We start from the raw sequence: 26,619 nt of genomic DNA on the forward strand, positions 1-26,619 counted from the left end.
ATTTTATGTAATTTTGAACTTAAAATCTTATAAATAAACATTAAAAAATGCTTCTTAACTGTTCCAATACTGACACGTACGGGATCACTACAGGTTTTCACTTATTCAGCAGGGGATGGTGTTCGCTGTGTTGTAGTGTCCTGATGACACTCAGTTTGTGCTCCAGTGGATGATGAGAGTCAAACCTTAGATACTGATCCGTATGTGTAGGTTTACGGTACACATCAGTTTTAGATGTCCCCCATTACTGAGGGAAATCTCACAGTCTAAGAAGGCTAACCTGCCACTTTTCATATCCTCCCTGGTGAATTTGATGTGTCGGTCCACCAAGTTAATGTGATCTGTGAATTGTGGAACGTTTTGAGATTTGATTTTCACCCAGGTGTTATCCACATATCTGAATGTGAACATTGGCATCCTCGAAAGAGTGTCCTTTATCCTTAAGATGCAGAGGGCACTCTTTTGAGCAAGCCAATGTTCACATTTTGGACAGAGAGGACAGATGGTTTGAAAGAGGAGTGAAAGAAGCATCTATGTCCACTGTGAGCGACCATCTTTGAACAGAGGCGGTGGTTTACGACACCAACTGTCTGCCATCTATAATCCAGTTTTGAGTTCCCTCCCCAGACGCCTTAACGCCCACTCACATCCTGGGCCATCTGACCTCAGGAATTCACATGATAAGGTGGGGCCAGGTTTCACAATGAACTCACCTGAAACTCTGGCTGATTGGGACCCACACCCAGTTCCACACCTTGGCTCAGGCTCAGAGGATCATCAGGGGGTCCTTTTGTCCCTCTGTGGGGGGAAACTCCCACTAGGTTTATATCTGGGACTCTCCACCATTTGACCTTAGAACTGAAGAAGCTTCTCGGATGAAGGTGAAACGTCTTCAAGTAACTTAAAGAAGTCCAGACGCTTTTCTTTGCAAGCTCCTTTGACTACAATGACCTGGATGACTGAGAACCTTCACAGACGTCAGTATTTTACGCGTCGGGAGTGAGAACGGGTGCGTAGTCCCAGGTGGGGCTGTGGGACTTGTAAATGACAAGGACCTGGTTTAATTTTGATTTTTCACTGGAGTACATAGATCTGGTTACATATATTGAGAAATTAATTTGCTATGACCTTGAAACAGAAAACCAAAACAAAATAACAATAATTATCTTATCTTTTTTATTAAGTAATTTTATTAATCACTTCTCGTTACCCCATGTATACTACACGATGCATGATGAAGGCGAAACTCGGGCCGATCACCAAAACGGTCGCACGACTGAAAAATCAGCTCAAAAGTCGCAGTGTATGCCCAGCATTACAGATTCTGATCCGTCGGCGCGTGCACGCTCTGTGTTTACGTCTTTGTGCAGAATCCGTGTTCCTGCTCTCATTTACTGTTTCAGCTGTTTGGTGGTTGTTGAAATTTATGAGGTTCAACCTGAGATTCTGGCGTTTGGGGCAAAATAGATTTATATTTAAAAATCAATTCAGGACTTTAATGAATCGATTTTAATCGGAAAATGAATCAACAAAACCCACCCCTATGGAGCAACTGCATTTCTGCTTCCTCATATTATGTGGGTGTTCCACAAATGTGCAACTTGCTGCAGCTCTTCCTGTTAAATATTTACAGTTAGAAAAATCTTACATCAGTACAAAAACACATTTCTTTTGGCTCAACATGTCACCCAAGAGCACCGTATCAGTCAGAACAATAGAGTTTATCAAAAATACCCAACAACAAGAATAACAGTGGTAGATGTTTATTGGGGAAAATTTAAAGTAATTATTGAACGTGAATTGTTTTAGTCAGCCTGATTTTACGTTTCTGGCCAATGAAATATGATTTTTTTTTCCTATTCTGAACACAATGATAATAAGCCTGGTTTACAAGCATGATGGCTGTTAAAGCCAACTTTTTATCCTCTTTCTGTCTGTCCTTTCTCTCAACCCCATAAGGATCAAGATATTTCGGTAAATATCTCACAGTACTCTGCGTGACAACATAACCTGCCTGAATGCAGTTCAGGTGGTGTAGTTTGTATCCATGGACCCTGCCGTGTCCCTCCAGTTGATCAATATGAAATCCTGCCACCTCAATCGGATCGGACTCTTTCTCCTGTACAGTCCCATGCGTTTTAGGTTTCTTCTAAGTTTCCACGTGCTTATCACAGTACTGTCCAAGCTGCTCAATAACAGCAAGATCTCCCCATGCCTCAGTCCAAGCACAAAATAGAACTTAATGAATTCAGATAAACGAGCCATTTTCTCGCACTCTGATCTGCACTGTCATCCACTTCACTATGTTTTAACCCTTGTGATGTCCACGGGTCATTTTTGTCCTCTAAAGAAATCTTTTGCTATCAAAAATGTGTTTTTTATTCATTAAATGGTCTGAAAATAACAGAAGTTATTCATTACTATACTATGCGTGATTGGAATAAGTTTTAAGTAATTTGATTTATTTATGGGGTTTTTATTGGATTTTATAACAGCTGCTGTCCTCAGGGGTCAAAAATGACCCCAAAGTACAAAGTGTTGCAAAGAGCCGTATTTTCACAACATACTGCTTTCAAACATCTTTGATCTTGGATCACTGATGTGTGGGGTCAAGCACTGGTCATAACAACCAAAACAACAACAACAACAGGCAGCACAATGAGGAGGCAGGTGCTCTATATTCAATGAAAGTTTATTTACACAGCACCGAATCACAACAACAGTCGCATCAAAGTGCTTCGTATTGTAAGGTCGACCCTACAATAATACATACACAGAAAGTAGCTCACAAGCCTCCATTGCACTAGAGATTTGCATACTTTGATGAGCATACATTTTTTTACCATGTTGTGCAAAGCAATGAGCAGCAGGACAAAGCACATATTGTCCTCTAGTATAATGAGGAGGGAGAATCAATGTTCAGGAAGATCCAGGGTTAGAAGATAATGAAAATATAGCCAATATTTAGAGCACATGTTAACCTTTCTCTGAAAAAGCACATCACCCACCTGCAGAAGTGGAAGAAGGCTATGAAGTGAAGGAAAGTGATGAAGAATCTGAACTATGTTCAAGTAGGTTCTCAGGCCTCCAGGGCTTGGTAGTCTGAGGAGCTTGGAAAGAAAGTGACTGGGCTTCTTGAAGTTTCTTGGATTTTCAGGATGTGAAACTGAAATAGAAGATGTGTCAGAGGACTGCACATCTTCTATTTTAATTATGATGAAGACAAAGAATCAAGCAGGAAAGAGGAGTCAGCTGAGACAGAGGAATATTTGCAGTAATGTGAGGAAACATTGATCTGGTCTTCTATCCTTCCCAGTGTCAGACGATGCATGACTCTCTCATGTGCCTCAGAGAAAGACGATCTACCACAGTCCAAGCACATGTGCCAGGTCCCATACTCCTTCAGTTACTTTTCTACTCGAGTACTGAAAGCATTACACACAGTGTATTCTGCTTGTATTCTGCCTTTGAACGTTTACATGCCAATGGATGCATCAGAGACCAAGTTGGGGTTCAGTAACTTGCCCAAGGACACCTTGGTAAGAACTCCAGACTAGAGCACACAGAGATTGAACCAACAACCATCCAATCAGCAGATGACCTGCTCTACAGCCAACTCAATGACGAACAAGGAGGGACAACGAGAGAGGAAGAAAAATGGACCGAATGCAGCTGTAGGCGTATGTGTGTGTGTTGATTCTTACTGCCGAGCATCCAGTAGAGTCGCTACGGCCAGTTTATGACATCCTGAGTCTGGTAGAGAAGTTTTAAAGGTGACACAAGATTAATCATAGAAGCACAAAAAGGATATCATTTCTTGATAAAGACACAATAGATGATCATCGTTCATGACACAAACGTGCTCCCATTTGAGGTGTATGGAGCAAGTGGGCGTGTCTCCTGCTGTGATGTCAGACCCTGGTACTGATCTGACTGTATGAGCACCAAGTCCCCTTCAGAGGACTCTGTCCAACAGAACATCCAAGTAAACCAGGGATGAGATAAAAACATGGGCAGCATGTGATGCAGGTCCAGCTGTACATGGAACATGCTAGTGTACGATGGCAAACCGTCTCCTGCAGTCAGGACACGCCAGTTGTCCCTAACATTGCAGAAGGTTTCCAAAAGAAAACAATCACCTGTAACAACTTGTTTACTGTATATGACCCTTGGCCTGCAAGTGCAGAAAGAAAGCTGTCCATGATGGGACCAGTGCAGAGGAATAAACCTGAGCTTCCTCCTGATGGGACCAGTACAGAGGAATGAACCTGAGCTTCCTCCTGCACTTGGGTAAAACATGGACACGCCTTTGTTCTTGCTTCAGGCTCTCATGTGTTCACTCAGACTCATGCCCTGGTGTCCTATCATGCCAAAATATAGAAAACTGTCAGGTAATGAGTTGGAATAAAGTTGAATAAAACCTTGAAACACAGAGATGGATGATATTTTATACTTCTTGCTTTATAAACAGTCAAAGCAAACGGGGTCATTTTTGAGCCCAGAGGACAACAGATGTGATTATTTGCTGCCAGTAAAAAACTTTAAGTAGTTTAAAAACAGCTTTCTAAATTAACTTTGACATAAACCCGTCTGTGATCATCTGTTAAAGCAACCGACTCTGGTTGTGAAACGATAATCACGATAACTGATGATTTAATTTATTTTTTACCCAAAAACAAAGAAAAAAAATCATTTTTATGAGGTTTTTATCAGACTTAAATTTGAAATGGAATAAAAAAAAATGTTTAAAAATGTTTGAATTAAGTTTTAATTAAAAGTGGGGGAAAAAATCGACTTCATATTAATTAAGTATCAATCAAACCAGATGGGGACATTTTTGACCCCTGAGGACCACAGGTGTGATTATGTGCTGCCATATAAAATTTATAAATGCTTCAAAAAAAACTTTCTCACTAAAGTTCAACATACAGCACTCTGTAGTTATTCAGATAGTCAAAATTATCTGAACATTTAAATATTTTATTTTCTCAATTTGTTTTTGCTCAAAAACACAGTGTACTTTATGTAAACAAGGTGTGGTGGCCCTAAAATGTAAAATGTTGGGTAAATTTTGTGTTAATGTGTTGGTCTTAAATAAAACTAAGGTGTAACACTGAATTGATTGACAATTTATACTTTATATTTTAAAAAACAGTCAAATGAAGTGGGGACATTTTTGACCCCTGAGGACCACAGGTGTTATTATGTGCTGCCATTTAAAATTTATAAACGCTTGAAAAAAAACTTTCTCACTAAAGTTCAACATACAGCACTCTTTAGTTAGACAAATAGTCAAAATTATCTAAACAATTAAATATTTTATTTTCTTGTTTTATTTACACTCGAAAACACAGTGTACTTTATGTAAACAAGGTGTGGTGGCCCTAAAATGTAAAATGTTGGGTAAATTTTGTGTTAATGTGTTGGTCTTAAGTAAAACTAAGATGTAACACTGAATTGATTGACAATTTATACTTTATACTTTAAAAAACAGTCAAATGAAGTGGGGACATTTTTGACCCCTGAGGACCACAGGTGTGATTATGTGCTGCCATTTAAAAAATTTAAATGGTTCAAAAAAAAAATTCTCACTAAAGTTCAACATACAGCACTCTGTAGTTAGTCAGATAGTCAAAATTATCTAAACAATTAAATATTTAATTTTCTTGTTTTATTTTCGCTTAAAAAACAGGGTGTATTTTTTGTAAACAAGGTGTGGTGGCCCTAAAATGTAAAATGTTGGGTAAATTTTGTGTTAATGTGTTGGTCTTAAGTAAAACTAAGATGTAACACTGAATTGATTGACAATTTATACTTTATACTTTAAAAAACACTCAAATGAAGCGGGGACAGTTTTGACCCCTGATCACCCCAGTTGTATGGAAATCGGGGGGACATTATGAGGGTTAAGGCAAACGAATATATCGTGTTTGAACAATAAAAGATATGCTATAACGTAAAAACTTTATTGTTCAAACAATATGATTATCACATTCGAACAATATAATATTTATGTTGTTCAAACGTGAAAAATATATTGTTAGAACAAGTTTTCATGTTATAATGTGATAGACCTCTATTTTTCTTTTGCCTGGGTGGCAGCTCTACACTTCTGTAACTTGATCCAACAAAACTGAAGAACAACATTTTAGCCCTTTTAGATTATTTATAAAGAAAGTCTGCCATATATCCATATATGTTCCTGACTTTCCAGTAATCAGACTACACACGATACATTAATAGAAGGACATTTTATTTTTATAAAACATTCTTACATAATGACCAGCAACTTTTTTATATTCACTCTGGATTTCCATATGGGAACTATGGCACTGCACGTGTATAGTATCCACCAATAAAATCAGAGTAAAAACTTCATAAGTCAATAAAAGTCAATAAAACATTTCCTACCCCTTAAATAATTGTATCAAACTCTATATAAACACAACGCTGAAATAAATGCATACAAAGACACATTAGAAAATAATGTAATAACATCATATAATTTTTTTAAACCCTCAATATCAGTAATTATTATGTGCATGTATTTTGATATTTACCAATTTTATATCTAAATTTATGTTATCTTATTGTTTACAACACAGCTATTTTTTTTCCTATTTAAATGAATACGACTTGCAACGAACAAATCATATAATTAATATTTCAAATACATCATCTGTAAATTGTTCAGTATTTCCAGGTTTGCAGTGGATCATAAACAGACAATAATTTGGTGAATTACTTTGAATTACTTTTACTTTCAAACGGAGAAGATGAATGTCCTTTTTTTTCCCGTGTCCTGTTTGGATCTTTAGCCTTCAGAATTGTTGTCTTAAGGCCAAGAAAGATGCCAAGCGGATTTATTTTACCAAGTGGATCATCATGGCCTTGCCATATTGGTCCATTTATTTTTATGAGAGCACCACCTGCTGGGCACAATAGTAAAAACACTCCTAGTGTAAAAATATGGCTCTAATAATAAACACTAATGTTGGTGTCTTGCAGACACTGCTGCCTCTCCAGAGTCTAAAAATTAAAAATGACAGATTTCAGCAGTCTTCTTCATTGCAGCAATTTTGCATTTTGCTGCTTTGTTAATTGAAAAAACAAACAAACAAAAGTGGTGCTCTCTCTGTCACTCGCTCTCTGGTCTGAGGCAACTGTAGGTCCTTTGTGATGATCCATGTTTTATTTTATGTTCACTTTCAAACACTGGTATGAAACTCATGTGTTCTTCTCTGTTTTACTGCTGCACTGTTTAAAGTCATCAGGCTATGATGCATTTATGTTTTTGTTTATATTTGTTAATTTCTTCTTCATGCTTTTTCTGCATTTCCTCCAATTCTTTCTTCAGTCTTTCTTCTTTGTCACTGGAGACCTTGTGCAAATGAGAATACTCATGTTTGTGTTTCTCATGCTTTTGCATTAACATCTTATATGTTTCCTTCAGATCCCTTATCTCCTCATTATATTTCTCTATCAGAGATTCAAAGTCACTGGTGTATTTCTCTTTGAAGTCATTGAGCTCTTCAGCTTGATTTCTGGCCTCGTCTTCATATTTCTGCTTCATTTGTTTCATTTTTTTCTTGTAGTCATTCTCTAATGCTCTTCTTTTTCTTTCCTCCTGTTCTATTCTGACACAGTCATCTTTTATTCTTCTGTGATAATCTTCTTTTTCCTTTTCATATTTTTCTGTCAGCTTTTTGATTTTCTTATCTTCTGCTTCTCGTCTCTGTTTACTTTCTTTATACCTATTGTCCCACCATTCTTTCCTTTCCATCTCCCAGGCCTCTCTCTCTCTTCTCATTTCTGCTCTGTTTTGCTCCAGCTCTCTGATGAGCTCTTCCTTTGATTCTGATTCTATTTGGTTTTCCAAAGTTTCCAGTTTTTGTTTCCATTGTTGTTGTTGAGTTTCTTCCTGTTCTTTCCTCTTTCTGTTTTCATCTTCTCTGATTTTCTGTTCTCTCTCTCTCTCTTCTCGCTCCTGGTTAATGCGTTCCTCCATCTGCTTGAGTTTTTTCAAGCTCTGCTCTTTCTCAGATTCAAATTTAGAGATCTCTTCTTCCATTTCTCTTTTTATTTTTTGCATTTCTTCTTCATGTTTCCTTTTAAGCACCCCCTTCTCTCTTATCATGTCTTCATCCTTCTGTTTCAGCAGTCTCTCCATCTCCTTCTGTATTGCTGCCTCAGCCTCTTGGAACATCTCAGTGGTGTAGTATCCGCCATAATTGTCTTTCAACATGGCTTCAATTTTCATCAGCAGGTCTGACACTTGTCTACGGTTTTTTGGGTCTTTGTTGTTGAAGACGTGGTATCTGCCTCCACAGTCTTTAATCAGAGTTTTTACAAAATCAGAACAGTCTTCTTCTATGTAACGTTCAATGGATGTGTCTTCAAGCTCATCTCCTCTGGTGAAGGTAACAATGATGAAGTTTCCTGACTTCTTTCCAAAAATCTCTTTGATCTTTTTCACAGTTTCTTTCTCCTCCTCTGTAAATCGACCGATCTGCAGCACCAGTAAGAACACGTGAGGGCCAGGAGACAACATGCTGATACAGTTCAGAAGCTCCTGTCGAACTTCATAACTGGACAGAGTCGTGTCAAACAAGCCGGGGGTGTCGACCACAACAACAGGACGTCCATCAATCTCTCCTGTGGCTTTCTGACATTCTCTGGTCACAGAAATCTGACTGACTTTGGATAAAAACACCTTTTTGCCCAAAATGGTGTTTGCAGTTGCACTTTTCCCACTGCCAGTTTTTCCAAGCAGCACCATCCTGATGGACTGTTCAGTTTGATTTGCATCATCAGATGAAGCCACACTGCTGCGTTTAACTTGCTGCAGTTCAGCTTTAAGTCTTGTTACCTTTTCCATCTGAGCTTTGGTGAACATGTCCTTTGTGAAGCACTTGGATCCTTTAGCTTTCATCTTATCCACTTCATGCAGAAGCTTTGCGATCATTCGCTTTTCTTCGATGTTGAGAACAACTAATTGTTCTCTGTAAGTCTGACACAGCTTCTGAATGTCCTTGTCTTCTCTTACAAAGTTTAAAACAGTTGGATCTGTAGGATCTGAGTCCACGGTGAACAGAATCCTGGTGAAATCATTGACTCGAGAGCTGAATGTGTTCTGGATGGTCTCTAACTCTCCCTTGTCTTCATCAGTGAGGGGAGCCACAGGTAGGACCAGGATGAAGGCATGGACACCCTCAGGATCACAGAGGGAGATACACCTGAGTGATTCCTCCATCACTGCCTCCTGAGGTTTTCCATACAAGGCAGGCAGCTCCACCAGGGAAACCCAACGTCCACACACCTCTCCCTGATGTTTAACACACTCTGATGAGTTGGAGACTGAATGAAGCTCAGTCTGACCTAAAATGGCCTTGGCTGCTGACGTCTTCCCTGCTCCTCTCCTCCCACACAGAACCAGGTTTAGAGATGGTTTGATGAGTTCAGATTTTATTCTTCTGATACCTTCAGGTGGTTCTTTTATGTGTTCAGACTTTGGTCTGATGGTCTCTTCAGTGACTGTGAGGAATTTTCCTTTGTTCTCATGCACGATGTTCTCAATCTTCTCCATCAACTGTCTGTGATCATTTTCAAACATGTTGTAGTGTCTACCTTCACAATCTCTAAGTAGAGAATTAACAGAAAAACGTATCTCCTCCTCATCTGTGATGATGACCATTGAGTGTTTAAAGGCATTTTCATTAAACACACTCAGGGTCAAACTGAGAGTTTTTCTGCTCAGCACAGTGAAATCAGAAGGTTTCACCATCAGCAGCAGAACATTTGGTCCAGGAGGACAGAGACTCACACAGCTCTTCATCTCTTCTCTCACTGCTTTCAGAGACGGACTTAAGAAGTCGGGAGTTTTCACTACTGTTAAAGGTTTTCCTCTCCACTCTCCATGGAAAACTTGTCTGTCTGGAGAAAATCCTGAAAAATCGTAATTTTTCTTCACAATAAAGTTACAGAGTTCTGTCTTCTCTTCTGAGTTCCCTCCAAACAGCAAAATGCAGAGTCTACGTCCTGTAAAGGAGCAAAGATACAAACAGGAAATTACTCTCAGACAGTCTGACTGATCCTAAAAGCCTTTTGGTCTTTCTTCCCTTTTTTCATCTTCAGTAAATGCTGCTTCATGTTTTCGGTGGATAGTTCCTTCTGAGCACTTTTCATAAGGTGTCTTTATGTTAAAATATCTACAGATAGAGTTTGGGTTTTTTTTACTTACCAACAGGCTGAGGATAACTCAAAGTAACAGGAGCTTTTTTTCTTTGTTCAGCGCTGGTGTGATGATAGATCACATGCGTTCCATTGTTCCTCTCTAAGATGCATTTCATGTTTTCTAGTAACTCCCGAATGTTGAGGTTTTCAAGCTGCAGTGACTTGTTATTACATCGTCTGATCATTTCCTGTATAGGTGTATGATACATGACACTATGCCGTAAACCTGGACGCCTCTCTCTGGGTGGTGATATCAGAACCAGTGAATGATTAAAGGAATAATCACTGAAGAAGTTCAGGACTCTGCAAAGACTAATTTTTTGATGCTCAGTGAAGTCTTCAGGCTGTAGAACCAGCAGGAACACATGAGGTCCAGGATCAGAGAGCCTCACACAGTTGTTCACATGTTCCTTTATTTTGTCCTCTGAGATGTTTGGATGAAGCAGATCTGGAGTGTTGATGAGAAATATTTCTTTCCCTTGAATGTGTCCACTGACTCTCACACATCGGTCCAGTTCTTCCTCAGGGTTGAACTTGTTCTCTCCCAGTATAAAGTTTCCCACTGAGCTCCTCTCAGACCAGCTGTTCCCCAGCAGGACAGCTCTGAGCTCAGACACTGAAATGACAGCAAACACAAACACTGAACAAAGAATCTTTCAAAGTTAATACAAGCAGCAACAACATTATATCATAGGTTTTTAAAAATCTACTTTGAATGCTCCTCCGTGAATCGCAACCTTATCGTGGTGGAGGGGTTTGTGTGTCCCAGGGATCCCAGGGGCTATGTTGTCTGGGGGCTTTTGCCCACTGGTAGGGTCTCCCATGGCAAATCGGTCCCGGGTGAGGGACCAGACAAAGAGCGATTCAGAAGACCCTTATGAAAAGAACATCAAGGGAACAGTTTACCCTGCCCGGGATAGGGTTACTGGGGCCCCGCCCTGGAGCCAGGCCCGGGGAGGGTGCCCGAGGGCGCGCGTCTGGTGGCCGGGCCTTAGTCCATGGGGCCCGGCCACATGGGCCCATCCTCCCGCAGGCCCACCACCCGCAGGAGGCGCCATAGGGGTCGGGTGCATTGTGTGCCGGGTGGCGGCCAGGAGCGGAGGCCCTGGCGGACTGACCCCCGGCTGCCAAGACTGGCAATAGGGACATGGAATGTCACCTCTTTGGTGGGGAAGGAGCCTGAGTTAGTGCGTGAGGTTGAGAGGTACCGGCTAGATATAGTCGGGCTCACCTCTACGCATGGCTTGGGCTCTGGAACCAGTCTACTGGAGAGGGGCTGGACTCGGTCTCAGTCTGGAGTTGCCCCTGGTGAGTGGCGGCGGGCTGGGGTGAGTATTCTAATATCCCCTCGGCTTGCTGCCGGTACGTTGGGGTTTTTCCCGGTGGACGAGAGGGTTTGTTCCCTGCGCCTTAGGGTCGGGAACGGGTCCTGACTGTCATCTGCGCTTATGCGCCGAGTGGCAGTTCGGAGTACCCAGCCTTCTTAGAGTCCCTGGGGGGGGTGCTGGAAGGTGCTCCACCTGGAGACTCTGTTGTCCTGCTGGGAGACTTCAATGCTCACGTGGGTAATGACAGCGAGACCTGGAGGGGCGTGATTGGGAGGAACGGCCTCCCTGATCTGAACCCGAGCGGTGCTTTGTTATTGGACTTCTGTGCTAATCACAGTTTGGCCATAACAAACACCTTGTTCGAACATAAGAGTGTCCATAAGTGCACGTGGCACCAGGACGCTCTAGGCCGTAGGTCGATGATCGATTTTGTAATCGTATCACCAGACCTGCGACCATATGTTCTGGACACTCGGGTAAAGAGAGGGGCTGAGCTGTCAACTGATCACCACCTGGTGGTGAGTTGGATCAGGTGGCGGGGGAGGACGCTGGACAGACCTGGTGCACCTAAACGCGTAGTGAGGGTGTGCTGGGAACGACTAGCAGAGGCCCCAGTCCGCGAGATCTTCAACGCACACCTCCGGCAGAGCTTCAACAGCATTCCGAGGGAGGCGGGGGACATTGAGTCCGAATGGACCATGTTCAGCGTCTCCATTGCCGAAGCTGCTGCATTAAGCTGCAGCCGCAAGGTGGTTGGTGCCTGCCGTGGTGGTAATCCCCGAACCAAATGGTGGACACCAGAGGTGAAGGGAGCCACCAGGCTGAAGGAGGAGTCCTATCGGGCTTGGTTAGCCTGTGGGACTCCGGAGGCAGCCGACAGGTATCGACAGGCCAAGCGGAATGTGGCTCGGGCAGTGGCTGAAGCAAAAACTCGGGTGTGGGAGGAGTTCGGAGAGGCCATGGAAAAAGACTTTTGGACTGCCTCGAAGAGATTCTGGCAAATCGTCAGGCGTCTCAGGAGGGGAAAGCGGTGCTCTACCTGCACTGTGTATAGTGCTGGCGGAGCGCTGCTGACGTTGACTGAGAAAATTGTCAGGTGGTGGAAGGAATACTTCGAGGACCTCCTTAATCCCACTGACGCGTCTTCCGAGGAGGAAGCAGAGTCTGGGGACGAGGGGAATGACCCGCCAATTTCCGGGGGCGAGGTCACTGAGGCAGTTAAACAACTCCTTGGTGGCAGAGCCCCTGGTGTTGATGAGGTCCGCCCCGAGTTCCTGAAGGCTCTGGACATTGTAGGGCTGTCCTGGTTGACACGCCTCTGCAATGTTGCGTGGAGATCAGGGGCAGTACCCGTGGACTGGCAGACCGGGGTGGTGGTCCCCATCTTTAAGAAGGGGGACCAGAGGGTGTGTTCCAACTACAGGGGGATCACACTCCTCAGCCTCCCTGGGAAAGTCTATGCCAGGGTGCTGGAAAGGAGAGTTCGTCCGCTAGTCAAACCTCGGCTACACGAGGAACAATGCGGTTTTCGTCCTGGTCACGGAACACTGGACCAGCTCTTCAACCTCTCGAGGATACTTGAGGGTGCATGGGAGTTTGCCCAACCAGTCTACATGTGTTTTGTGGACTTGGAGAAGGCATTCGACTGTGTCCCTCGGGGTGTCCTGTGGGAGGTGTTGCAGGAGTATGGGGTGTCTGGCCCATTGCTACGGGCCATTCGATCCCTATACAACCGTTGCAAGAGCTTGGTTCGCATTGCCGGCAATAAGTCGGACTCGTTCCCGGTGGGTGATGGGCTCCGCCAGGGCTGCCCTTTGTCACCGGTTCTGTTCATAATTTTTATGGACAGGATTTCTAGGCGCAGCCAAGTGGCGGAGGGCTTTCGCTTTGGTGGCCTCAGAATCTCATCTCTGATTTTTGCGGATGATGTGGTTCTGTTGGCTTCATCGGGTGAGGGCCTCCAGCTCGCACTGGAGCGGTTCGCAGCCGAGTGTGAAGCAGCAGGAATGAGGATCAGCACCTCCAAATCTGAGGCCATGGTTCTCAGCCAGAAAAGGGTGGAGTGCCCACTCCGGGTCGGGGATGAGTTCCTGCCCCAAGTGGAGGAGTTCAAGTATCTCGGGGTCTTGTTTGCGAGTGATGGGAGAAGGGAGCCGGAGATCGACAGACGGATTGGGGCTGCAGCTGCAGTAATGCAGACGCTGCACCGGTCCGTCGTGGTGAAGAGGGAGCTGAGTGTAAAAGCGAAGCTCTCAATTTACCGGTCGATCTACGTCCCTACCCTCACCTATGGCCACGAGCTGTGGGTAGTGACCAAAAGAACGAGATCGCGGATTCAAGCGGCGGAAATGAGCTTCCTCCGAAGGGTGGCTGGCCTCTCCCTTAGAGATAGGGTGAGAAGTTCGGCCATCCGGGAGGGGCTCAGAGTAGAGCCGCTGCTGCTCCACATCAAAAGGAGCCAGCTGAGGTGGTTTGGGCATCTGACAAGGATACCCCCTGGGCGCCTCCTGGGTGAGGTGTTCCAGGCATGTCCCACTGGGAGGAGGCCCCGGGGCAGACCCAGGACACGCTGGAGAGATTATATCTCTCGGCTGGCCTGGGAACGCCTTGGTGTTCCCCCGGATAAGCTGGAGGAGGTGGCTGGGGAGAGGGAGGTCTGGGCCTCTTTGCTTAGGCTGCTGCCCCCACGACCCGGCCTCGGATAAAGCGGATGAAGATGGATGGATGGATGGATAATTTGAATGATTTTCCACTTGTAACCACTGAGTTGTAATTATTGAAAAATGCACAAAAATTGTCATTTTGTTAAAATGTGTGTTATTTTTTCTAGTATTTATGAACCATTACTGAGCCATAAATATATATTCACATGTGAGAATACTACATAAAGTTTGAGAGCTGAAAAATGTCATGGTCCCTGTGTCTCCCCGGCCAGCCCAATGTGGCCACAAGTGTTTGTTGTTTTGCTCTCCTTGCTCTCTCTCTCTCTCGTCTGTCTGCCTGGGCGGAGCTTAGATTGGGCTCCCGCCCTTGGCCCACGCACCTGCATCTGATCACCGGTGATTTGCAATTTGATCTCTGACTCTTCTTAAGGCGGGGGCTCTGAGCTACTCGTCGCTGGAATATTGAGTAACTCTCGTTAGTATTGCCTGGCTTCATTGCGATTCTGTTGACCCATGCTTGCCTTGGATTAATCCTCATCTCTGTAAATAGGTTTCTCTGGCTCTGCCCTCATTGTGACCCCTGGACCCCGTGGGTGAGAGTGGAGCTGCTTGTGTGGAGATCAGGAGCGATTTTAGCCCATTTTTGGGGGTGCTGAATGAATCAAAGCACCCCCAAAGATTTCTTACTTTTTTGACAATATTTGCTGTTTGTGTGACACACTACTAAAAATATAAAAAGCATACAGTACTTGGTTGAGATGTAACATTTTAACAACAAAAGTATAGATCCCTCCCATAATGGTTTGTTCCAGCTCGCCTCTCCCCTGCTCTGACTCTAGCTCTCTGTCTGCCAGAGCGATGGTGGCTGAGAGCAGCGGCGCGGAGGTCTGGTTTAAAACAGGACATGTTAGCTGCATTTAACCTTCAGATACTCTTTATATAGTTAGGTAGGAGTCAGACCATGTTTCTTTGTAGCTGAAAAACATTACACCAGGTAACCTGCAGTGTGGAGAGTGGAGCCAGTACGAAGGCGTGTGTTTCCCAACCTGTTGACCCCCGGAACCCTGGTCTACCCCCCCCCCCCCCCTTCACGTGTGTATATAGCGCACCAGTGTGGTTAATAAAGAACTTTGAACCGTGTCCTCTCTCCGATCCACCGCTGTGACAATGAATAAATGTACCTCTGTTAAAAGATCAGTTTTAAATCCACAGTGTCATAATCTGAAGACATTTTTTTTTCTCCTTGTTCAGGCTTCAGCAGTTTTCTTTCCTACAATCTCTTTTGAAGATTGCACCAACTTCATGTCTGTGGCATAGAGCTACATAAACAAACACTGGTATCCTGAGTGTTTGATCTGTTAACATGAAGTTAAGGAGACATTTGCTGTAACCTCTCCCAGAAATGACCCCCAAAAGTTTACATAAAATAGTTTTCTTCACTTTTCTGTACATTATATTATCTTTAAATGTAAAGAGAGAAAGCAGAATCCGTGCAATAGGGGTTTTCATTATTCCAAACAGGCTTCAACTTCCTGCTATATTTTGTCATCACCTGCCTCTAATGTGTTCCACCTTAAATTGCCCAGTTAAAGTTTGCATTAAACATCTTTTCTTTAAAAACTCACTGTAGGGTGGCAGAAGTTCGAAGCTCTTCCTGCGACGTCTGTGGAAAGTGTCTTGTGGTCCTGCAAAGATAAAGAAATACATAACTCTCCGTTCATTATTATTAGTAGTAGTTTATGCACTGAGACGTGTTATCCTGCAATGACTACATCAGATGGAACGATGCACTTTTAATGTCAACAGCTGACTGTATGAACAGATCACATTAGTTCTGGGAAACTGTCGTCTCGTCTCTCTATGTACTGAACTGTATATAGCAGAGGAAACAAAGTTTACTTTGAAAGATTATTAAATGTGACTTTTAATTTTCAGAAAATACATTCTGACAAACGTTATTGGTTAAACACATTGTTAAAGTATGTTACATGCAACACAGCATCCTGGTTCAGAAAAGACACTAAGATGAGACCTGCTGTACCATATTAACCTGTAGTCACATCGTTTAGCCTCCAATCAGACAAATTTCAGATTTCAGCAACAAGGAGAAACCAAGAAACAGATTACTTTCAGAAAGTGCTTGTAGAGGGAGGTAACTCACAGGTACTGCATGTAAGTGTGACAAAGTAAGACTCACCAGATGCTGCTGCCATGCTGTCATTGAGCTGCAGAACTCACTGACTGTAGAGTTGAAAAGAAAAAAAGAACAATGTTCTAAATATTCACAACAAAGTGAACAAAATCTTCTGTCTTCAGAAGCATGACTGCATTTAAAATGTTGCAGAACAGAGCATGCTCATTCCCGATGTGTATACACATTGGGAATGAGAACACGTCCCGAGGTGTCCCATGAGAATGCAAAAGGTAACCTTCCGTGTCCCTATGATACGTGTGGATGGAATCCAATAGAATGATGCTCCCGGTGGTGACACACGTTCCGTCCGTGTATTCCAGCTTTAACCCTAATTATAACCATAATCGCTAACTTTAACCACAAATGTGTTAAGATAGTGTTTTCCAAAGCGATTCATGATGAGAAAGTAAAATAAATGTACATGTGTAGATTCAGTACAAACTGTTCTCATGTTTCCTCCTGTTTCCGAACGCGTAACATAGGAAAGTGTTGGGTGGCCGAAAGCATAACATACAGACGATTTGTCACATAGCATAGTATGTTACACTTTGGGAGTGAGAACATGTTGGGCAGAGAGTACATTTCAGATTGTTGTTCACTTTTAAGGTTTCAGTGCTGGTTTGATCGTAGATCACAAGTTTTTGGTGCATTTAATGCTTCCTAGTAAATCTTGAATGTCAAAGTTATTAAGTTTCAGTAAATATTCTAAATCTTCTCATCCTTTCCTTTGGGGAAATAATTTAACACCATCCTGAAAGTTTGCTTCCCTCTGCCATCTCTGGTCACATGGTTCAGATTTTATTTATTCAGATCAAAACCATTATTATTGCAAAGTGTGACTGAGTGTAGTTAGATGTGTCTCTGGGGAAATTTCAATTCAGCAAGGTAAATAATTAAACCATCATGGTAATATCTGTACCTGTCCGCCAGAGAAGTTGTTGATTGAGTAACATGGGTGTTACAGCCCTAGCTGGGCCTCCTGATACTGCCTTTGTGTGGGCGTTGTGTTTTTCTCCGCCTCCTCCTCTCTTGCTCCACCCCTCTGTCTCTCTCTTGCTCTTCTCTCTCCCCAGGACACAGCTGCTGCTCATTGGACTCATTTACCACCTGGGCCCAGTCAGCAATCACCTCTTTGAGGTCATATAAACTGGGGATGAGCTGTGAGCAGTGTGGGGTGTTCTTGGTGTGTAGTTATCCTGCCTGAAGTGTGGAGTTGTGGAAACAGTATAGCTGCTTTACGGGAGTAGTGTGGGCTTGTGGGCCTTGGCAGCAGTAAAGCTAGCTGCTGCTAGTGACAGGGTGAGCTTGTGGGCCACTGGAAGTGCCTCCTCGTGGTGTGGAGTTTTTGTTTGGTTGTTATGTTCTTTGTTGTTGCAACCTTTTTTCTTTTTTCCAAGTGTTATTGGTAAAACAGCATTGCCGGCTCTTTATGTTAAGATTATCTATAATAAAGACCATTTTATTTACTAAAAACACCTGTCTGTTTTCCTTTCATTCTGTTCTGGACTTTGTTTGTTACTGGTCCTCTCACCCGTATGCCTAGACCCCTTCGGGGGGAACGTCACAATGTGGGGGCTCATCCGGGATATGAATGGAAGGAATAGCAATTGAGTATTAGTGAGTTGTTTGCCGGTGGCCTGTTTAGTTGTATGGTATCTGCTGTGCTCTCTCTCCAGTTAGCAAAGGGGAGTGTCTAGCTAAGCGTAAGCTCCTCCTTCAGGCACTCATTTTTTATTTTGCCTTTTTTATTTTCGGAGTAATCCCGGGTGGGGATTAGTTCCCTGTCAGGGGTAGGCTTGTCGGTGCTTTGTGCACTTGATGCTTAGCCTTTAAAGTTGCCTCGAGCCTGGTACACTCCAGAAGCTAAGCAGGCTAAGATTTTAGTAGGTAGGTCTAGGGAGAGGGTCGGTGGTATTTTTATTTATTGGTTAACCCTGTGGCCACACATTTCCCACCTGTTTTTCATTTGTGCATTGGAGGTGGTGCTTCTTTGTTGTTACTATTAGCCTCAGGTAGTTTTAGTTTTAATGGCTACCTTTGATATTACTGTGTTTCTAGCAAACCCTTCGCTTGTCCAGCTGGACACCTGTAGGAAGAGGGATCTGCATGAGGTGGCATCATTTTATGGCATTTGTGTCTCCACAGCTCTTTGTAAGGCTGAGCTGAAGGCTGCTCTTGTGTCTGGCTTGGTGGAGAAAGGGATGGTGGCACTGCCAGTGTCTGCCAGTCTACCTGAGCATCGTGTAATGTCTCAGCCTGTTCTGCAGGTTCCAGCTCAAGGTGTAGCTCAATCAGTGTCTACGCCTGTTGTTCAGGGGCTGCCTGAGGACAATCCAATGACACTGCCTCACTTTGAACCACTCTCCATAGAGTCATCCGTAGGTTCAAAGCACAATGCCAGGCTACGTGTCCACCTGGATCGTCTTCAGTTGGAAAGGGAGGATCGTGAGAGGGAGTTCCAGCTAAAGAAGGAGTTGGAGCTTAAGCGTTTAGACGCAGAACTTGCCAGAGCCAGGGAGGTTAAATTGAAAAAGGTACAGGCGGAGACAGCTGTTAAGTTGCGACAGTTGGAACTCCAGCAGGCTTCCCTTCCTGCGACGGCCTCTATTCTGCAGGCAGAGGCACCATTTGATGTGGGGAAAAACATTCGTCTGGTTCCAGTGTTTCGCGACACTGAGGTTGACAGTTATTTTGAGTCCTTTGAGCATATAGCCACAGCCTTGCACTGGCCATGGGATTCGTGGGCTATTTTGCTACGATGTAAGCTGGTAGGTAAGGCTCAGGAAGTTTGTTCCTCATTGTCAGCTCAGGACAGTCTGAATTATGACAAGCTGAAAAGTGCCATCCTGCTAGCTTATGAGCTAGTCCCAGAAGCTTATAGGCAGCGTTTCCGGGGATTAAAAAGGGGACAGGGTCAATCCTACCGAGATTTTGCAAGGAAGAAAAGTGTGCTTTTTGATCGGTGGTGTGTGTCCAGCAAAGCTACTGATCTGGTGTCGATACGTGAATTAATGCTGATAGAGGAGTTTAAGAACTGCATCTCCGAGCGCATCGCAGTATACCTCAGTGAACATAAGGTGTCCTCATTACAGCAGGCTGCAACACTGGCTGATGAGTTTGCCCTCATCCATAAAACTAGTGTTATTAAGCACGACCGACGCGATGCCTCAGTGAAGGTTAGCAATGTGCCAACAGTGCAGTACCCAAGGAGCGAGTTACCTGTGTCCCATCCCAAGGCAAAACCAAAGTGTTTTTTCTGTTTCAAGTCTGGCCATTTAGTAGCAAATTGTGGGGCCTACAAACAGAAACAGTCAGTCTCGAGGGCTAGGAGTGTACCAGCTAGCAAAGCTGATACAGGCATGGTTTCAAGAGCCAAAACAAAGCTCTGTTTCTTCTGCCACAAACCTGGCCACCTGATTGCTCACTGTATGAAAGCCAACTCAAAGCAAAATTGATCTGCTTTCAAAAGAGTGAACTGTGGTTCACAAACGGACAAAGTTGCCAGTCCTAGGGAACAATTGGAGCATAATTGCTCAGTGGTGTCATTTGGTCACTGTCAGAGATCGACTAATTCTGAGCGGCCACCTGGTGACAATCTTTCGGGTCCAGATGAACTACAGTGTGACAGATTGTGTGTAACAGCCTGCACCTCTGGCTAGACTTGTAGTCAAGACCGCCTAATCCGAGACCAAGACAAGACCAAGACCAGAGGGTATCGAGACCAAGACAAGACCAAGACCAGAGGGTATCGAGACCAAGACAAGACCAAGACCGAGACGAGACGAGACCAAGACCGAGACAAAAAATGTCTTTAAACTGCAGCCAGATGCTGCTTCGTTTACGGGTCTCGGGCATATTTATGTGTTTTTGCTTTCGCACAGCCCTCCTCACCGCTGTCTACTGTCTCACTCACTCACTGAAAGGACTGACGCATGCTCCACTTGACTGTTGCGTCTCTCACCCTCTCTGTTTTTCACATAATGATATTATCCTATATCCTCGCATGTGATTGGCCACAATATGGAGGGATTGGAGCGTAGCTGAGCCACTGTGTGAGAGCTGAGCAGCCAAAGGAAATTAAGTGGGGGTAGAAATGACTGAAAGATTATTAGGCACTGTTTTGAGCTTTGTTCAAAAAAGAATGACTTCATATGTATATATATATATATATATATATATATATATATATATATAGTTTTTTTAATTAAGCAGCAAGGCAGAACAAAGTCGGGCCTGTATCAAGACACAGGGACTAAACCCCAATTCAACCAGACCCAGAACTGATCCAGAATTAAAACAGGACTACAACAGTAACCAAGACAGAACCAGAATCAGAACTAGATGATAGCAGCACTAAAAATCATCTTAGACCTGCACTACACTTATTTTTTAATTCTACCAAAGTACACTATTTAGATTCTGAAAAGTTTATATAATTATTCAGCCTTGTTGAGCAAACAAGCCTGCATAACTTAATAAATATAGAATTTTAAAAGTAACAAACGCTATCTAAAAAGATACAATAGGTACGAGATACATGTTCTGATGAGTTTTTGGCAAACAACCATTTGACTAACTTGTGTGTCTCACCTGCTCTTGTTCCATCTCTGTTCTGTCGTCATTTTCGTCGTCTCTCTCCCTCTCTGTTCCTCTCTCTCCCTCTTTGTGCTGACAATCAAGCCAAACACAAATATACAGTGGAAACCAGATATTTACATACTCTTCAGATAAAAAAACACTTTTTAATTGTAACATCAAATCAGACTAAATGTTTCTTTTTTTAGATTGATAAATATAAAAAACATATTTGTTAACTTTAAGAGTAAAGAGAGAAACTGTCTGTATTTCTTAATTGTAAATGGCACCAAATTGTATTCAAAATTGAGCCACACTTATGGAGCTCCACAATTCTTTTCCAGAATTCTTTTCCAGGTGTTTTGGTTGACATCTCTTTATTTTTCAAAGAAACTTTCCCATTTCAAAGAAACAGGCTCTGTGTTTTGCCTTATATGCATCCACAGCTGTGCCACCAATTTACCCACATGGACTCTACTAACCAATCAGAAGCTTCTTCAGCTCAGAATGGAATCATCTGGAGTTTTCTTAATTAATCTTAATTAACAATAAACTTAGTGTATATGTACTCCTACATTTGATGAAAGTGATTAAAATAGACAGCTCCCTCTTTTTATTCTGACATTTAACTAATTCAAAAGACATTGCAACATTTATTTATCTAAAACAAAAGTTTACTCTAAATTGATGTTTAACAGTAAAAAAAAGGTTTTATGTTTTCTCCCTAAAGTGTATGTAAATATCTGGTTTCAACTGTGAATATACTGCTGTGTATTGAAATTCCTCTTGTTTTGCATAGATATACTGAACATACAACAACAACATACAAAGCATAATATATAAAATAACATCTACCTGAGTTTTTTCTTTGAAAGAAGCTCCTTATGTCCATTGTTGTGTTCATCAGTACACAACTGAAACCGATTTAGAGAGTTTGTTTAGCCGTGGAGGGTAACAACTGAAAATATGAGATGTAAGCTAAGACTCTCTAAACAAAATCAGCATTGTCGTTCGGCTTTTTATTTATCCATTTGTTGATTCACTCGAAGAGTAAGTAACGCAACCAAGTGATCAGTTTGATATCAATCTTTTGTGATACACCGTCATATTTACATTATTAGTTCAGTACGAATGATTTCCGTTGGTACCTGGTCAAACTTAAGCTCTCCTCTGCAGCAAACTCGCAGGCAGCAGCTTCTCCCCCCTCGCTCACATGGGTGCTGTGCTCAGTCGCCTAGTGCCAAAGCTCGGATCATACCAAAATCAGGGGGAATTTACGACGGTGCGCTCTGTGCTTCGTGTGTTGTTTTTGTTTTATACAGTTGTCAGTCAGGCATCTAACAAACAAATTACACTCCAAAAAACCCCATGCTTCAGAAAAAATGACCCAGGCTTAAGCCCAGTAAGACACCCCCCGCTCCGCTGATGGTTGACTCCAAATCTCCCGAACACTATGTCGATTTGAGAGCGCAAGACCGAGACAGCGAGACCAAGACCGAGACCAAGACAAAAGTCCGTCGAGACCAAGACCGAGACCAAGACAAAAGTCCGTCGAGACCAAGACCGAGACCAAGACAAAAGTCCGTCGAGACCAAGACGAGACCAAGACCATGTAAAAGTGGTCTCGAGACCGGTCTCGAGACCAAGACCGGTCTCGAGACATCCAACTCTACCTCTGGCTAACCAGCATGCCTATCGCCATGACCTAGCGAAAAAGCGTCAAAGAAGTGTTGCTGTAAGGCCTTCTAGCTGCCTGACGGGTTCTTCATATGTAATGGCTCAAAAAACATCTGGCTGTCACTTGGAACACTATGTTGAGGGACTTGAGCCAACCCCGTGTAGTGTTTTCAACCCATCAAAAGGGTCTTGGCAGATCTGGCAGGGTATGCCTAACCGTAATTATGGTGCATGGTAGGTATATGTTTAAAAGCTGGGTAGGACTTTCTGTGACAAACCACTGGTTTGTATTTATGGGAGGGGGTGTTATGGCCCTAGCTGGGCCTCCTGATACTGCCCTTGTGTGGGCATGGTGTTTTTCTCCACCTCCTCCTCTCTTGCTCCACCCCTGTCTCTCTCTTGCTCTTCTCTCTCCCCAGGACACAGCTGCTGCTCATTGGACTCATTTACCACCTGGTCCCAGTCAGCTGGGGATGAGCTGTGAGCAGTGTTCTCTGGTGTCTCTGCTTTGTGTTCTTGGTGTGTAGTTATCCTGCCTGAAGTGTGGAGTTGTGGAAACAGTATAGCTGCTTTACGTGAGTAGTGTGGGCTTGTGGGCCTCGGCAGCAGTAAAGCTAGCTGCTGCTAGTGACAGGGTGAGCTTGTGGGCCACTGGAAGTGCCTCCTCGTAGTGTGGAGTTTTTGTTTGGTTGTTATGTTCTTTGTTGTTGCAACCTTTTTTCCTTTTTCCAAGTGTTATTGGTAAAACGGCGTTGCTGGCTCTTTATGTTAAGATTATCTAAAATAAAGACCATTTTATTTACTAAAAACACCTGTCTGTTTTCCTTTCATTCTGTTCTGCACTCATTTGTTACTGGTCCCCTCACTCGTATGCCTAGACCCCTTCGGGGGGAACGTAACATGGGTGTGTCAGCAATCACTCTGGAGTTCGATAAAGATTCAATTGAACTCTGTAATCACTCATCTGTCAGCTTTCCTGGTGTTCGGGCTGCTAGTCTGTTCTTTATGTCTGTCTAAGTTTTCAGTCATCCAGTTCATGGTAGACTAAGGAGCTTGGAAAGGAGGTGACTGGGTTTTCATGCTCATTACACAAGTCTATTCTTTACATCACTTCTACTTTTCCATGTTTTCAGATTTAATACTGTCATCTTAATGCTAATCCAATAATTTTCTTGCTCACCTTCTGCAAGCCAGTCAGATTCTGTTCTGTGTGCTTTAAATATCTGTTCTTTCAGTCTGCCTTTCAAACTCATTTATGCAGCACGCTTCCTCCAAATCTCTGCTTCACCTTTGTCATTCGGAGCGCTGCCTTTGTCTTTGCATCCAGCACCACCAGCATCTAGACTCTGGGTCTGTCCTCATTCCAATTATTGCGAACCATCTGCTATGATGGATCATGGAAGCCTATTCCACCTCGGCATGTAGTCTAGAGAGTCTTTAATGTTCTTCAGGTGTGTTGCAGCAGGGACACAAAAGTTTCAGGACAAAGGCCCTCGAGGACTGGAGTTTGAGACCCCTGCCAAAGACTGGAAAACCACCCCCACCCCCGCCACCCCTCCTTTGTGGGGTTTTGGAGTCTCAGGGTGTTTGTGTGTATTACTACTTATATTATTTTGATATTTGTCCTGTCCTATGTGTGCCATGTTCAGTTTCCCACACAAAGGGAAAGATTAAAGCTTTCATTATACTTTTATTTTGTATTCAGATTTTGACATTTAAACCATCTAAGTGTGATAGTCCGAGTGAGCTGCTGGTAGTTTTCCACTGAGCTCCAGATTCTCCTGTTTCCACCCCTGGGCGGAGCTGTCATCTCCTCACCTGCCCAACTCACCTGGAGTTAATCCAGCGCAATCTACTGAAAATATTTAAGACCAGCATCTTCATTGCTTGTTTGTCACTTTACCCACATTGGTAAATGGCTCTCATGCTACATGCTTCTAGTTTAAGTCTTTGTACCCACCTTGTTTTTCTTGTGCTACAGCTCTCTGGTCACACCACCTGTGTCATGCTCTGACTCCTGGGAAGGATTTCAGTATGGCACCTGCCTGCCCTCTTGCCACTGTTTTGCACTGGATCCCTTTTAACTCGGGTCAGCCCAGCATCGCTCTCTTCAGCTGACCCGGATCTTCAGCTGCTCCTCAAAGTGTCGCCAACTCTGCCTGCAACATGAGTCATAGTCCTCTTTCAAATACATTGAAGCCTGGAGAAGTTTCATACCCACGCTAATCACACACTCCTCTGTCCACAGTTACAGCTTTAGATCTCCACACTACGAGTCGTGTTCAAACATCAAGCCCTGAATCCCTCACCAAGTTTATTCCTTTGCTTAAACTTGTAAATAAACTTTGTGAAAATTGCTCTGCTGTCTCCACAGTCACATATTGGGCCCCTTTTGACACTAAGCTTCTGAGCTCTGAGTTGTTTTGCAGTGTGTACAGACACGTTTGTGTTCACCTGTCCTGATAAAACACCTGGTCGCTGTGTCATCAAATACATGCTTAACTGCATCTGCATGCACATCCAACAGCAATGTCGAGTACCCCTGACCATCACTGCTGAGGTCATAAATAAAACCTCCAGATTTGCATATACGAGAACTTTGAGGGGGTCAGGTTACTCTCTAATATTTCCTCCCACCAAGCTTAGAGGCTTTACTTGATGAGTTTGCCTCTGTTCAAATTAAACAAGGTAACAAGAAGTCTGTGTTTATCTGTGTACAGTGAATGTTATCTACTCTGTGGTCAATGTTCACTTAAACGTTATCATTTTCTTCTTTTTGCATGCTGTTACTCATCGACTCACAGGGCGTGATACACGTCACATTTACTTTATATCTAACTGTAGGTCAAAGGTCGGCTTTATTAATGTGGATGTGAGTTAATGATTTAAAAAGGGCCCTTTCTGAATATTCTCTGCTATCAGTTTTATGTTCATAGATAATCTGAGACTAAGACTTATGAACCTTTTTAAAGATTAATACAAAAGTTTCAGATGTTGGTGCAGAAGAGAAAATTATGGCTACGGTCACAAAAAGAAAAATACTTAAATACATAAAAAGAAAAATACATCAATTCATGATGGAATAAGCACACGATGTCATTCAAGTTGGGTTTTTTTTACTACAGACTAACAGGAGGTCACACAGGTCACAGTGAGTGTTACATTACTGTTACTCAGATATATACCACGTATCATATTTATTACTCTGATGTCTGTAAACTGATGAAAAGAAGGAAAGTATCCATAACTGTGATGAAAGCAAATAAAAACACACCAGATGGGACATGACTGTCTGAAACTTTCTGAAAACCAAATGTTATTTTGACGGGCTCCTGGTTATTAACATGAATAGAAGCTGCACTAATACACACAGATCTACATTTACAAAGTTAATATTCTTACAGTTAAACATTATACTTTTATTATTGAATTTTTTATTGCTTTTAACATTATAGCTGCAATTAAATTCATCGTCCCTGGACTTTAGACTCTTCGCTCTTGAACAAAAATGCCCGGCTGGATTAAAAACGTTACTTTATTAAAATCTGAACAAATTTAAAACAGACGAGCTTTTTGACATAAAATTTAAAAAAAGAAAAAAATTCTCCGGATTTTTGTCTTTCAGATCAAACGTTACAAACAGAACCGCAGAGATCCTGCAATCTGTGCATGATTTTAGTTGTTATTATTGATCAGATCATCCTGCAGATCTTACCTGAGCTGTGTGTCTGTGACATCACTGTGCTGGGAACAGAATTCATGCTGACTCTTCAGGTCTTTAAGCTAAAAACAGTCGTCATTGATATTCCACACGTTTCATGCGACTCCTCTTCAAAGTGAAAACTCACCTGTAACAAAGTCTTCTCAGCAGAGTGGGCGGGAGTCTCACTGCTGACATCACTGAGACACCTGAACACCTGAGTCAATGTTTAACCTGCAATGCGATCGT

General features: G+C 43.0%; 1 protein-coding gene across 3 annotated transcripts; it reads right to left on the reverse strand.

The window, feature by feature from the left end:
* Positions 1–6,031: 6,031 nt before the first annotated feature.
* Positions 6,032–26,619, reverse strand: LOC146506131 (uncharacterized). 3 transcript variants are annotated; one of them, XM_085179978.1, is made up of 6 exons: positions 26,386–26,619; positions 24,631–24,829; positions 16,422–16,465; positions 15,850–15,909; positions 10,241–10,849; positions 6,032–10,038 (listed from the first exon to the last, which is right to left on the reverse strand). In XM_085179978.1, the coding sequence occupies exons 3-6, from the start codon at positions 16,435–16,437 to the stop codon at positions 7,271–7,273; spliced, it is 3,453 nt and encodes a 1,150-aa protein (XP_085036104.1). In that variant the 5' UTR covers positions 16,438–16,465; positions 24,631–24,829; positions 26,386–26,619; the 3' UTR covers positions 6,032–7,270. The 3 variants fall into 3 exon arrangements, with proteins under 3 accessions (XP_085036104.1, XP_085036105.1, XP_085036103.1); XM_085179979.1 differs by lacking the exon at positions 26,386–26,619 and having other exon boundaries at positions 24,631–25,442; XM_085179977.1 differs by lacking the exons at positions 16,422–16,465; positions 24,631–24,829; positions 26,386–26,619 and having other exon boundaries at positions 15,850–15,970.

Source organism: Neolamprologus multifasciatus, chromosome 12 (assembly GCF_963576455.1).
Source record: "Neolamprologus multifasciatus chromosome 12, fNeoMul1.2, whole genome shotgun sequence".
Lineage (NCBI taxonomy): Eukaryota > Metazoa > Chordata > Actinopteri > Cichliformes > Cichlidae > Neolamprologus > Neolamprologus multifasciatus.